This window comes from Bombina bombina, chromosome 2, assembly GCF_027579735.1.
Source record: "Bombina bombina isolate aBomBom1 chromosome 2, aBomBom1.pri, whole genome shotgun sequence".
Lineage (NCBI taxonomy): Eukaryota > Metazoa > Chordata > Amphibia > Anura > Bombinatoridae > Bombina > Bombina bombina.
The window spans coordinates 994,799,478-994,812,814 of record NC_069500.1 but is presented as its reverse complement, the minus strand read 5'-3'; the positions used below and the strand labels follow the sequence as shown (position 1 = coordinate 994,812,814).

Genomic DNA, 13,337 nt, shown 5'->3' with positions numbered 1-13,337 from the left:
TTATAAGAAGATTGGCAAGACCCTGAAACTGAGCTGCAGCATGGTGGGCAAGACCATACAGCGGTTTCACAGGACAAGTTCCACTTAGAACAGGCCTCGCCATGGTTGACAAAGAAGTTGAGTGCACGTGTTCAGCGTCATATCCAGAGGTTGTCATTGGCAAATAGACGTATGAGTGCTGCCAGCATTGTTGCAGAGGTTAAAGGGGTGGGGGGTCAACCTGTCAGTGCTCAGACCATATGCCGCACACTGCATCAAATTGGTCTGCATGGCTGTCATCCCAGAAGGAAGCCTCTTCTAAAGATGATGCACCGCAAAAAAAACAAAACCCTTCAATCAGTTTGCTGAAAACAAGTAGACTAAGGACATGGATTACTGGAACCATGTCCTGTAGTCCGATGAGACCAAGATAAAACTTATTTGGTTCAGATGGTGTCAAGCATGTGTGGCAGCAACCAGGTGAGGAATACAAAGACAAGTGTGTCTTGCCTACAGTCAAGCATGGTGGTGGGAGTGTCATGGTCTGGGCCTGCATTAGTGTTGCCGGCACTGAAGAGCTACAGTTCATTGAGGGAACCATGAATGTCAACATGTACTGTGACATACTGAAGCAGAGCATGATCCCTTCCCTTCGGAGACTGGGCCGCATGGCAGTATTCCCACATGATAACGACCCCAAACACACCTCCAAGATGAACACTGCCTTGTTAAAGAAGCTGAGGGTAAAGGTGATGGACTGGCCAAGCATGTCTCCAGACCTAAACCCTATTGAGCATCTGTGGGGCATCCTCAAATGGAAGGTGGGGGAGTGCAAGGTCTCTAACATCCACCAGTTCTGTGATGTTGTCATGGAGGAGTGGAAGAAGACTCCAGTGGCAACCTGTGAAGCTCTGGTGAACTCTATGCCCAAGAGGGTTAAGGCAGTGCTGTAAAATAATGGTGGGCAGACAAAATATTGACACTTTGGGCCCAATTTGGACATTTCCTCTTAGGGGTGTACTCACTTTTGTTGCCAACTGTTTAGACATTAATGGCTGTGTGTTGAATTAATTTAAGGGGACAGCAAATTTACACAGTTTTACAGTCTGTACACTCACTACTTTACATTGTAGCAAAGTGTCATTTCTTCAGTGTTGTCACATGAAAAGATAATATAATAAAATATTTACAAAAATGGGAGGGGTGTACTCACTTTTGTGATATACTGTATGTATATACAGTGGATATAAAAGGTCTACACACCCCTGTTAAAATGGCAGGTTTCTGTTATGTAAAAAAAATGAGACAAAGATAAATCATTTCAGAACTTTTTCCACCTTTAATGTGACCTATAAACTATGCAACTCAATTGAAAAACAAACTGAAATCTTTTAGGTGAAGGGAAGTAAAAATAAAAAAATAAAATAATATGGTTGCATAAGTGTGCACACCCTTAAACTAATACTTTGTTGGAGCACCTTTTGATTTTATTACAGCACTCAGTATTTTCGGGTATCAGTCTATCAGCATGGCAGATCTTCACTTGGCAAGATTTGGCCACTCTTCTTTGCAAAAACACTCCAAATCTGTCAGATTGCGAGGGCATCTCCTGTGCACAGCCCTCTTCGGATCACCCCACAGATTTTCGATTGGATTCAGGTCTGGGCCATTCCAAAACTTTAATCTTCTTCTGGTGAAGCCATTCCTTTGTTGATTTGGATGTATGCTTAAGTTGTTTTCATGCTGAAAGATGAAGTTCCTCTTCATGTTCAGCTTTCTAGCAGAAGCCTGAAGGGTTTGTGCCAATATTGACTGGTATTTGGAACTGTTCATAATTCCTTCTACCTTGAATAAGGCCCCAGTTCCAGCTGAAGAAAAGCAGACCCAAAGCGTGATGCTACCACCACCATGCTTCACTATGGGTATGGTGTTCTTTTAGCGATATGCAGTGTTGTTTTTGTGCCAAACATATCTTTTGGAATTATTGCCAAAAAGTTCAACCTTGGTTTCATCAGACCATAACACCTTTTCTCACATGCTTTTGGGAGACTTCAGATGTGTTTTTGCTAAATTTAGCCGGGCTTGGATGTTTTTCTTCATAAGAAAAGACTTCCATCTTGCCACTCTACCTCATAGCCCAGACATATGAAGAATAAGGGAGATTGTTGTCACATGTACCACACAGCCAGTACTTGCCAGATATTCCTGCAGCTCCTTTAATGTTGCTGTAGGCATCTTGGCAGCCTCCCAGAGCAGTTTTCTTCTCATCTTTTCATCAATTTTGGAGGGACATCCAGTTCTTGGTAATGTCACTGTTGCGCCATATTTTCTCCAATTGATGATGACGGTCATCACTGTGTTCCATGGTATATCTAATGCCTTGGAAATTCTTTTGTACCCTTCTCCTGACTGATACCTTTTAACAATGAGATCCATCTAATGCGTTGGAAGCTCTCTGCGGACCATGGCTTTTGCTGTAGGATGCGACTAAGAAAATGTCAGGAAAGACCTACTAGAACAACTGAACTTTATTTGGGGTTAATCAGAGGCACTTTAAATGATGGCAGGTGTGTACTGACTCCTATTTAACATGATTTTGAATGTGATTGCTTAATTCTAAACACAGCTACATCCCCAGTGCACACATTATTTTTTTTGTTTGTTTACTTCCCTCCACCTAAAAGATTTCCATTTGTTTTTCAATTGAGTTGTACAGTTTAAAGGTCACATTAAAAGGTGGGAAAGTTAAAAAATTATTTATCTTTGTCTCATTTTTTACAGCACAGAAACCTGACATTTTAACAGGGGTGTGTAGTTTTTATATCCACTGTATATATATATATATATATATATATATATATATATATATATATATATATATATATATATATATACACATACACACACACATATGAAACAGAATGATTTGAATTTGTATATATATTATGCTGAACATGTATGTATATTTATTTACTAGAGTACTTTATAACTGTGAAACTTGTTTAATATTCATATATTTGTGAAGGAGTACACTTGTGTCTTTATTGCCCTTAGTAATACGATATGTTTACTGTTTGCACAAACATTTCATTTATTTCCTCTGTTTTTAATTCACTGCCTAATTATGGGCTGGGGTGTTCCCTTTAAATAGGGAGCCTGTGTAGAACTCAGTATCCTACGATTAAGTGCCTGGTGTGGCACGAAACTAGTCAGGACATTTTTGGCTACGTACTTTGGTTTTTAAACCTAATAAAGTTGTTTTAGTTTTAACAGCCATTTTTTCTTGGTGCCTCTTTTACATTTGTGCGGCTGCATACCCTTTTGTTTTGGATTTTCAATTTTGTCTGTCTAGCCATTGCAGCGTGCACCCCTTCCAGCTGGAGCCTTATGGTTTGTTCCACTTCCTCTCTTTCGTTACAGTGTTCTGAAGGCTGCAGTGGCGAGGACTGTTTGTTTCTCCCAAAGACCATCTCACACATGTAAAACACCCTCATATACTATCACACACATCTCTGATCCCTAAGTAGATCACTCCTCTCCAACATTCCCAGAAACCACCATACATCTATGGTCACATACCTCTCCAGTTTCCGTCACAGACCATCACTCACCCAAACACACAAATCTTAAATTAACTCACAAAATGTGTCTGTTCTTGCTCACACACAATCACACACCTCTCCCATAGACTATCTCCTCATATTAACTCATGTGTCGCTTGTGAATGTTACTGTAAAAGTTAGAAAACACTAACGGGTGTCCCATAAAGGACACAGCAAGGAAAGGGTGACAAAATATTGTGCAGGGGAAAAATACTTTCTCTTTTTTCTTTTTTTTAATCTCTCTTGCTCTCTCTCTCTCTCACACACGTGTAGATGAGCACTCCCAGCTTGTCTATAAAGCTGCCAGTGTACATAGCACTATGAAGCAATGGAAATTGGACCTTATTGGTCTTTCAAATGTGCTAATCTTTAATGTGACATTTAAAGGGACAGTTTACTCCAAAACATTCTCCACCTTTAATTTGTTCCTCATGATCCACTTTACCTGCTGGAGTGTATAAAATTGTTCCCAAGTATTTCCATTAACCTTATATTGGCATTTGAAATAGTTTATTTAGCCTATGTTATCCCCACCCATCATGAAAGTTTTTGGCATCAAGGCCAAGCTGTGTTAACACAGCCAGTAGGTGAAATTGCACTCCCAGTGGGTTATAGAAGAGATAAGGTAATAAAATGTTAATTTTCCATTATTCTCTCCAAGTATTGGTCTTTGGTTTACGGACAGATAAAAGATAAAGAAGCATGTATATGTACTCAATATGATAAAGTAATGAGATCTGATTATACCTACACGCTCAACCCATTTTATTAGGTTGTGGTTTCAAAACACAAAATCAGCTAATTCATATACACAAATAAACCTTAAAAGGCAAATTCTCATACATTTTATACTCTGCAGCGGGTAAATTTTTTAATTGGAAACACATTAAGGGAAAAACACTTTTATAGTATAATGTCCCTTAAAGGGAAACAAATGTTTAACGAAGAGTTTTTCCCCTCAACAGTCACGTTTAAAATTTAAAGTCAAAGTAAGTGCCAGTTGCCAGTTTCCATTGCTACAGAGTGATAAATAAATTTATTCATACTATTTCCTTGTAAAAAGTTGTACAAATGTGTTGATGGCTCAATAATTGGAGAGAAAAAAAGTGAATTTAATAAAACTATTATTATGCTTTATTGCAGTCACTATATGTAGTGTCAAAAAAATGATCTAGTTTGTTATAAAAAAAAAATCAATCTCAACACAAAAAGATTTATTTCCTTGCAGATAAAAAAAATAAAGAATTCAAAATTATTCTCGTTCTTGTAGCTGTTCAATTGGGAGCTTCAGTTGTAGAGGGTTTCGCAGGCGTCTTAAGCTGTCTTCAGTCTACAGAAGAAAAAAACAACAAATATTTAACTACAGCTTATTATCAGACTGACTAAAGGGATATGTATATAAGTGATGTACTAAGTAAATGATAGTATTACTGCCTGACAACCTAGTTTAAAGGGATACTAAACCCAAATTAAGAGCCGGCCCATTATTGGTTCAGCACCCTGGATAGTGCTTGCTGATTGGTGGCTACATTTAGCCACCAATCAGCAAGCACTACCCAGGCTCTGAACTAAAAATGGGCCGGCTACAAAGCTTTTATTCCTGCTTTTCAAATAAAGATACTAAGAAAAATTGATAATAGGAGTAAATTAGAAAGTTCCTTAAAATTGTATGCTTTATCTGAATCATTAAAGAAGAAAAAATGGGTTTAATATCCCTTTAAAGGGATTTTAAACAGTCTGTTTCATTGTTGTAATAAAAAAAGCACTAGAAATCATTGCAATATGTATTATTCATCTATTTAAATGGATTTTACTTTTCATTTATTTTTTTACACTACATCTGTGCATCCTACAGAGGAGGAGGCCTTTGCAGGACGTTTTATCTTAGTTTAGTGTCATAAAACTTCTAGGCTAGTGAATAGACTAGAATCACTAGACAGAATAAAAACTTAGGTTTATTACATTGGGGGCAGGAGCTACACTAAGAATTTCTAAGTGTTGATTTTGCAAAAAAGCAAGTAAGTTATTTTCTGTTTTTTTTTTTTTTACATAATCCATTTCTTTTTATATTTACTTTGATTTAACATATTAACCACTTATTAACCCTTTAATGCAATATATCTGCATCTGCAAATGTTTCTTTTAAAAATGATCACTGCTTAAGTACCGAGTTTAACTCAATAGTGAAACTTAATCAGCATTAAATTCAAATGTGCATGCACAAAGGCTGTCATCTTGCACGCAGGATGTTGCATGCACATTAAAAATCTCTCTTCTACTATACATAACAAAATCAATCTGAAATGTGCTATAAGAGTGAATAGGACCAAACTCCTGCACATGTGCACAATGCTTCTTAGTTTCCCCTCTGTGGCAAAAACAAAATTGCCTAGCAGAAATACACAATTGTAGCAAACAGAATCTATTTTGATTTAAGGTACAACAAGATAGGTCCTTCTATCTCAGCTTAACTAATATCTTCATTTTTGCTTGTTAATAATTCTGTCTGGTTAATTTAGGACTGCTTGAGAAAAAAAGAGACCACTGCTGGTGAGATCTAGCAGTTGGGGGTCCATTATATGCTGGTGGAAGGACCATTAGGTGTTAGCAGGTGGTTGCATTGTGTGGTACAATGTAGGGGGGCCAAAGATGCTAGTGAATCAGGGTGGAGAGGGTTAACTGCAGTTGCAGAAAGGGTTAATTGATGTGAAGGCTCCAGGATGCTAGTAGGGGCGTTGGGGTTTGTTGGTTTTGGAGCAGTCACAGTATGACAAACAGAGTCCCAATAATTTATGAAAAATGCTGGTGGATGAACAATACAGGTACCAGTATTAATTTAATGCTGCAGATCACCCCTAGTCAGTTTTAGTGTATCTTGTGGCTGGTGTAACGATTTAACATCCGATCATGGCAAGTTTGATTAAAAATGGTGGTACAGACTAAAATAATTCTCATAACTTAAATAGCTTTAGCAGTCCTGGCCACAGAAAATGGAGGCTCATACTATAGATTCGCAACACAGTGCATTATGTCATAGAAAATGGGTTATCGATGTAACGTTATATATTTTACATAATTTATTTAGAATGATACATGGAACTGTGATGTAAAACACACTATAAACAATTTGGTAGAATTACTTCAATATAATCAGAGATCATGTTCTATCTATAAGCCAACAAACTGAACTTTGTTATTTCTAATGCATTGTCATTACCTCTGAAAACTCTTCCTTCAGCCTATTATACTTTTCAACATCAAATTGCTGGTTCTTGGCTCTCTTGTGAAAGTAGTGAAGGAATTGCCGGTCTCTCACAGATGGATATACATAATCCTTTAACAGAAATCAAATGCAGCACATTTCACAGATGTCAACACATAAGAGAAAATCTAAAAAGGGTTCTATATAGAATACATTATGAAAAAAATGTGTTTTTGTATTTACCAAACTATCGTTTTGAAGTTCTGAGTGAAAGGACAAACTGAGGTATCTTGGATTAAACAAATCACTTGAAGAAAGGAATAATGTTAAAAAAATAAAATAACTATTCAACAGGACCCCCCTTATTTTCCACCCACCTCTGCTGTTTAGTCAAAGCGAGAAAAAGTAAAAGGACACTTAAAAGGGACAGTAAAATAATAATTAGACATTCATGATTTAGACAGAGCATACAATTTTAAACAACTTTCCAATTTACTTCTATTATTTAATTTGCTTCCTTCTCTTATACTTTTCTGAAAGGTTTATCTAGGTAAGCGCAGGAGCAACAAAGAACCTAGGTTCTAGCTGCTGATTGGTGGCTGCATATATATACCGACTGTCATTGGCTCACCCGTGTGTTCATTTAGAAACCAGTAGTGCATTGCTGCTCCTTTAACAAATAATACCAAGGAGAATTAAACAAATTTGATAAAAGAAGTAAACTGGAAAGTTGTTTAAAATTGTATGTTCTACCTAAATCATGAAAGACAAATTTTGGGTTTCATGTCCCTTTAACGAGACATAAAGAAGATGAGCACCAAACCAGGGTGAGTATTCAAATGTTGGCACTCAGAACTTGTAGAAAGGGATTTAATAATTACACAAATTGTGATAGCTCATGAAGCATTTTTTTTAAAGAACATTTTTCTTTTTATTGAATTTTTTTTTTTAAAAAGGAGGTAATACAAATGAATAAAATACGCAGCATGGTGGTACAATTCAAGTAAATTATATGTAGCAGGCAGATGTGAAAAACAATTTTACAAACCATTTAAAATAGTATTGCCTGAACATTAGAATAGAGGTGTTCATGTATTTTTACAAAGCACACCAGAAAACCATTAAGACCGAACTCTTATCTTTATGTTATGCAACTCATTTAGGGCTAGATTACAAGTGGAGCGCTATTTAAAAGCTCCTGCACAAACTGCGCTCGAATTTGGATACTGCTCGTAAAAGGTTTTTGCTTAATCGACGCACGCAAAAAGCCAGAGTTACAATGCTGTGACCTCGTTAACGTATTCTCCCATAGACTTCAGTGGAGCACAAAAAGTGGAAAAAACCTAACACCCAACCACAAACCCGATAGCATTTTCTCAAGTGTGCTAACCCGATAAATGTTTTGGCTGGATGGGTCTTTAAAAGATGTACTGTCCTCTAAAGGAATAGTAGTCTGCTTTGCCAGAGTAGAAATGGCACAATCTACCTTGGGAATTGTTTCCCATAGAGCTACGCTAGAGGCAGAAAGCAGAAACATCTTTTTGAATGTAGAAGATGGGCTAAATGGAATACCAGGTTTAATCCATAAAAAGTATAGGACGTGCTAAAGAGATGTCAGCCTCGCTAAACATTCTCTAATAATTTTGTTTAACCAGTCACTTGTAATACCAGATTGTCTGCTATTTATAGAGTGGGTCTTCGTTCTTGGGAGTGCACAATGCTTGCACTTGTAATCTGGCCCTATGCGTATCCCTAATTTACTTAAACATAAAACTGTAAATACAATATAAATACATGAAATGACTCTTTCATAGTTTAAAGGGACATTAAACTGTGGAGACACTTCCTATGCTATTTGTGTTTCTTTTGTGACTGCAGCGGTCTCTAAAGCCATCCTTCTATTTAAATACCTGAAATATGCCAGCTGTTGAAGTACCACCTCTTCATACTGGGTGCTGCCATCTTGGAGCCTGGGTACTCTTGTATCATGTGATAGAAGCAGTGCACAATAACACATATGTGATGTTGGCATTTTGTTTTTTATCACTGATAAAAGATCATTTGCATTGCTCTTTTTAAAATGGTGGCTGGCAGCACTGCTAATACCTCACTGAAATTAATATAAATCATAGTACAATGTTAACTTGTACTTGCTTGTTGCTCTGTTCACATTATTTTATGTTATTAGAGAAGACAGTTTTGTATTGCAAAACTTCCTGATATTATAAGACACTGTTGATATGCAAGGCCTGCAGAGGTAAAGGCTTACTGAATATGCTGAGACCTGCGATTACACGTGTCCTAGGAACGTCTTGTCTTTACTGCAGATTTTTTTTACATTTTTGTTTAAATGCTGCTGTTTAATATGGATGAACATTTTTCAGTACACAATGTCCCTTTAATGACATGCCCAATTTGAAATTTGTGAGAGTCCTCAAACTTCCTATGGATCTCCCATTATTTAATATAGGGCTGTGGTTGAAAGTCCCATTACTGATTTATTATTTATTATATTGAAAAAAAAACAAAAAAACTCACCTCTCTGGTTAAAACAAAATAAGCGTAGAATGCAATGGCACTTCCATATGTAAGGAAATATGTAACGGGTTCCATGATATCCCACGAATAGACCCACCATGTGAGCCAAGCAAGAGCACCACCTTGGGTAGACAAAAATGCCAATCCAATCCACATTAGACGGGTTGTCTTTGCATCGGCTTTAGTCATTACTGCAGCTTTTATCTAATAGACAATACAAAATAGCTAGCTTTAGGTAAAGGACATTTTGTTTCACATGCAGATACCTGCAAATTAAATATACTTTGTCAAGATAATTAGCTCTCAATGACAGTAATTGTTTTGAAGTCATTGGGGTATATTTATTATAGTGCGGATGGACATGATACGATGTAGCATACGCTGTCGGCATTTATCATTGCACCAGCAGTTCTTGTGAACTGTTGGTGCAATATCGCCCCCTGCAGATTGGCCGCTAGCAGGGGGTGTCAATCAACCCGGTCGTATTCATTTCTGTCCGCCGCCTCAGAGCAGGCGGACAAGTTATGGAGCAGCGGTCTTTGGACCGCTGCTTCATAACTTCTGTTTCCGGCAAGCCTGAACACGAGGCATCAAGCTCCAAATGAGGTAGCATCAACGTTATAGGGAAGTTATTTCAGGAGTTTAATAACTACAACGGCTGAGTTAAAGGGACAGGAAAACCCAACATTTTCTTTCATGATTTGGATAGAACATACAATTTTAAACAACTTTCAAATTTACTTCTATTAGCAAATTGGCTTCATTATCTTGTTATCTTTTGCTGAAGGAACAGCATTGCACTACTGGCAGCTAGCTGAACACATCTAGTTAGCCAATCACAAAAGGCAAATGTGTGCAGGCACCAATCAGCAGCCGCTCCTACTGGTGTAGTATATGTGCGTATTCTTTTTAACAAGGAATAAAAAGAGAATGAAGCACATTTGAAAACAGAAATGAATTTAAAAGTGTGTTAAAATGACATGCTCTATCTGAATAATGCAAGTTTAATTTTGACTTTCTTATCCCTTTAAGGGGGCATAAAAAAAAAAGTATTCTGTAATACTTATATTTCTGTATTAGTTTCCCCCTGAACCATGCATTTATGTATGAGACATCTGGATAAACCTCTCTCTCCAACCTCTTCTCTGCAGGTGATAATTAGCAAAATCCTTTATATCAGCTGGAGGTGGCAGAATTCGGTATCGTATTTATTTTTAATGTCTGCAGGTCAGTAAAACATTTTCAGGATGTGTATAAAATCTACTATAATTAGAGAGCAACTGGTTTTTATTTATGGGAAAGTCTTTAAACAAACATAATATATTAAAATGTAAGTAGCAATTGAATAATAGGGAAAAAAGATCAGATACAAACTGAAAGTAAAGCCATGAATAATAATGTATGTAATTGTATCTCTGATTTTCAATTTAGACTGTAAAGCCTATAGTTACAATTCATTAAAAAATAAATAAAGATGTGTGCATCATTCTCTCCATGTCTTCACCACAACCATCCCAGCAGTGCACACAATACAAAAAATATTTTATAAAATACATAGAGGGGAGCTCAATGGATATAGCCTTTGTTATAAGGGAAATGTTAAGATGCTTTTAAAATGTACAATACAAAATCTGATAATGTGGTTTCTATTTAACCCCTTTATGACCATCGATGTACCCTGTACGTTGCTGGTCTTTAAATGGGGGTTAGTTTTTTTTTATAGCAGCGAGACCGCGCTTTTCCAGGAAGTCTGCAGCCGAAAGGGAGGTCATAATAGTGTGGCCCTGCCGCTCGCAGCAAGACCTGCGCTACTATGATCTGAAAAACCCTTAACAACCAACAACTTCCAGGGTAAGTCACAGTCGTTAAGGGGTTAAATACCTTTTACATTTATAGTAAAATAAGATACTAAAAATAAAATACTTTTTGTTTAATAAAATTAAATCCCAATCATCTTTGTTTTCATCTTGGGTTTGGTTTCTGTGTTGTAAAATGCAAATACTAATCTATTTTTTAAAAAAACAACAACTATTTAATTTCTGATTACAGTACTGCACTATATTTCTAAGGGTACACAAGTTATAGATATAAAACGCCCTTTAGGTTGCATGTATAAGTTGTATAATGACATGTTAATATTGTCTAAATGACATAAGATATTCTTGTTTACCCTCTAAGCTGTATTACAGATGCAAAACTTAAATTATGCTTACCTGATAATTTTCTTTTCTTCAGATGGAAAAAGTCCACAGCTGCATTCATTACTTTTGGGAAATAACAACCTGGCCACCAGGAGGAGGCAAAAACACCCCAGCCTAAGCCTTAAATACCCCTCCCACTTCCCTCATTCCCCAGTCATTCTGCCGAGGAACAAGGAACAGTAGAAGAAATACCAGGGTGAAAAGGTGCCAGAAGAATAAAAACTAAGACGCCCCACAGAAAAAATATGTGTGGGGAGCTGTGGACTCTTTCCATCTGAAGAATTTTTTTTTATCAGGTAAGCATAATTTAAGTTTTTCTTTATAAATGGAAAGAGTCCACAGCTGCATTCATTACTTTTGGGAAATAATACCCAAGCTATAGAGGACACTAAATGCAAAAAATGGGAGGGTACAATAGGCGGCCCATTCTGAGGGCACCAGGCCTGAAAAAAACCACAACCCAACCAAACCCCGCTTCGTCAGAGCCGGGCAAAAAAAAAAAAAAAAAAACAGAAGGAAAGGGCCCCAAGGACACTGACCCGCAGATAGTCCGAAGGCTGAACTAGAGACCGCAAGCAGACTCACCAAGCCAACACTTCTCAAGGAGAACCATCACCCAGCAGTCGGTCCCTATACAAGGGTAAACAAAGGGATACTCAAAAGGTACAGCAAAATCCATAAAGGAAAAAAAACCTCAAAGGAAGGACAAGTCCACAGAGACCCGAATGGATCCCGAGAACAAGGGCAGATGACACCCAACTCACAAGGAGCAACCGGGCATCAGCAGGAGAAGAAACATCTCCCAAACATCGTGTAACAGTACTGAAAAGACAGCTGAAGACAAAGTCCTCAAAACTTCAGAACTCAGAGAGACTGAGCAACAGAAAATAACAAGCAGTAAACTCAGAAGAAACATCTGAGACCAGTAACACGCTGCTATCCGTAGGAAGACACAGAGAAAACACTATCCGTAAGAAAGAAGCAGCCCAAGACAGAGATTGCCCAACCTCCAAGAAAAGGACCCTCGCCAAGCAATCTAGGCCGCCAAGCCTACTCACAGATCTTAAAGGGGGAGAGGCACAGAACCTCTAAAAAAGAAGGTCCACTGTCACCCCCAAGAGCTGAAGATAAACAACAGATCACAGATCCTACACCTAGCCGGACCAGCCCAAGCAACGGCAGATCTGAAGTAAGGGAACTGAAAGTAACCCCAAGTCCGGCCCCCAAAAGGGCAGAAGAATGGACACAGCCACCTCAATCTAAAGACAAATGAACAGGCGTTAAACCCAAGGATATCTAGCAAGGCCACCGACGGTCTCAATGTGGAGCCAGCAGCTCCCCAGATGGAAAGGAACAACACAAAGAGCAGACAAGTCCCCGAACTAGATAAACATCTGTTCCAACCTCCCGAACACAGGAGAGGCCCCCAAAAAGGGAATCACACCTCCGTAAGGGGAAAAAGAGCCCCCTGAAAAGGAGAGCGTCGATAAACACCTGCCCAGAGGACAGGAAGTCGTAGGAAGAACTGAGAGGACACAAGAAACCCATAAAACACCATTGTGCGAGCACACACAACAGGCACAAAAGTGATAGCTGAGCAACCGCAAACCCTCCGTTTGCTAAGAAGGAAAGCCTACCATCAGGTTACATTAGTTGGCTGTCCCAAGGGAATGATACGGTTACGGAAACCCTCTCTTCCAACAATACTGGGAAAGATTTTGATAACAAGACTGAATAAGATTACTTCATCCCCCCATGTCTAACGAGGTGCACCATTCGAAAGAAGGAGACTGATGAGTCCCATACCCAAAAAGG

General features: G+C 38.1%; 1 protein-coding gene across 1 annotated transcript in view; it reads right to left on the bottom strand.

Moving 5' to 3' along the window:
• Positions 1-4,688: 4,688 nt before the first annotated feature.
• Positions 4,689-13,337, bottom strand: part of MCUB (mitochondrial calcium uniporter dominant negative subunit beta) — a 196,396-nt gene continuing 187,747 nt past the window's right edge. Inside the window, exons 6-8 of the mRNA XM_053703537.1 lie at positions 9,322-9,525; positions 6,799-6,915; positions 4,689-4,911 (exon numbers count right to left, since the gene is read on the bottom strand). Coding sequence (XP_053559512.1) covers positions 4,834-4,911; positions 6,799-6,915; positions 9,322-9,525 — 399 coding nt within the window. The 3' untranslated portion in view covers positions 4,689-4,833. The remainder of the gene's footprint in view (positions 4,912-6,798; positions 6,916-9,321; positions 9,526-13,337) is intronic.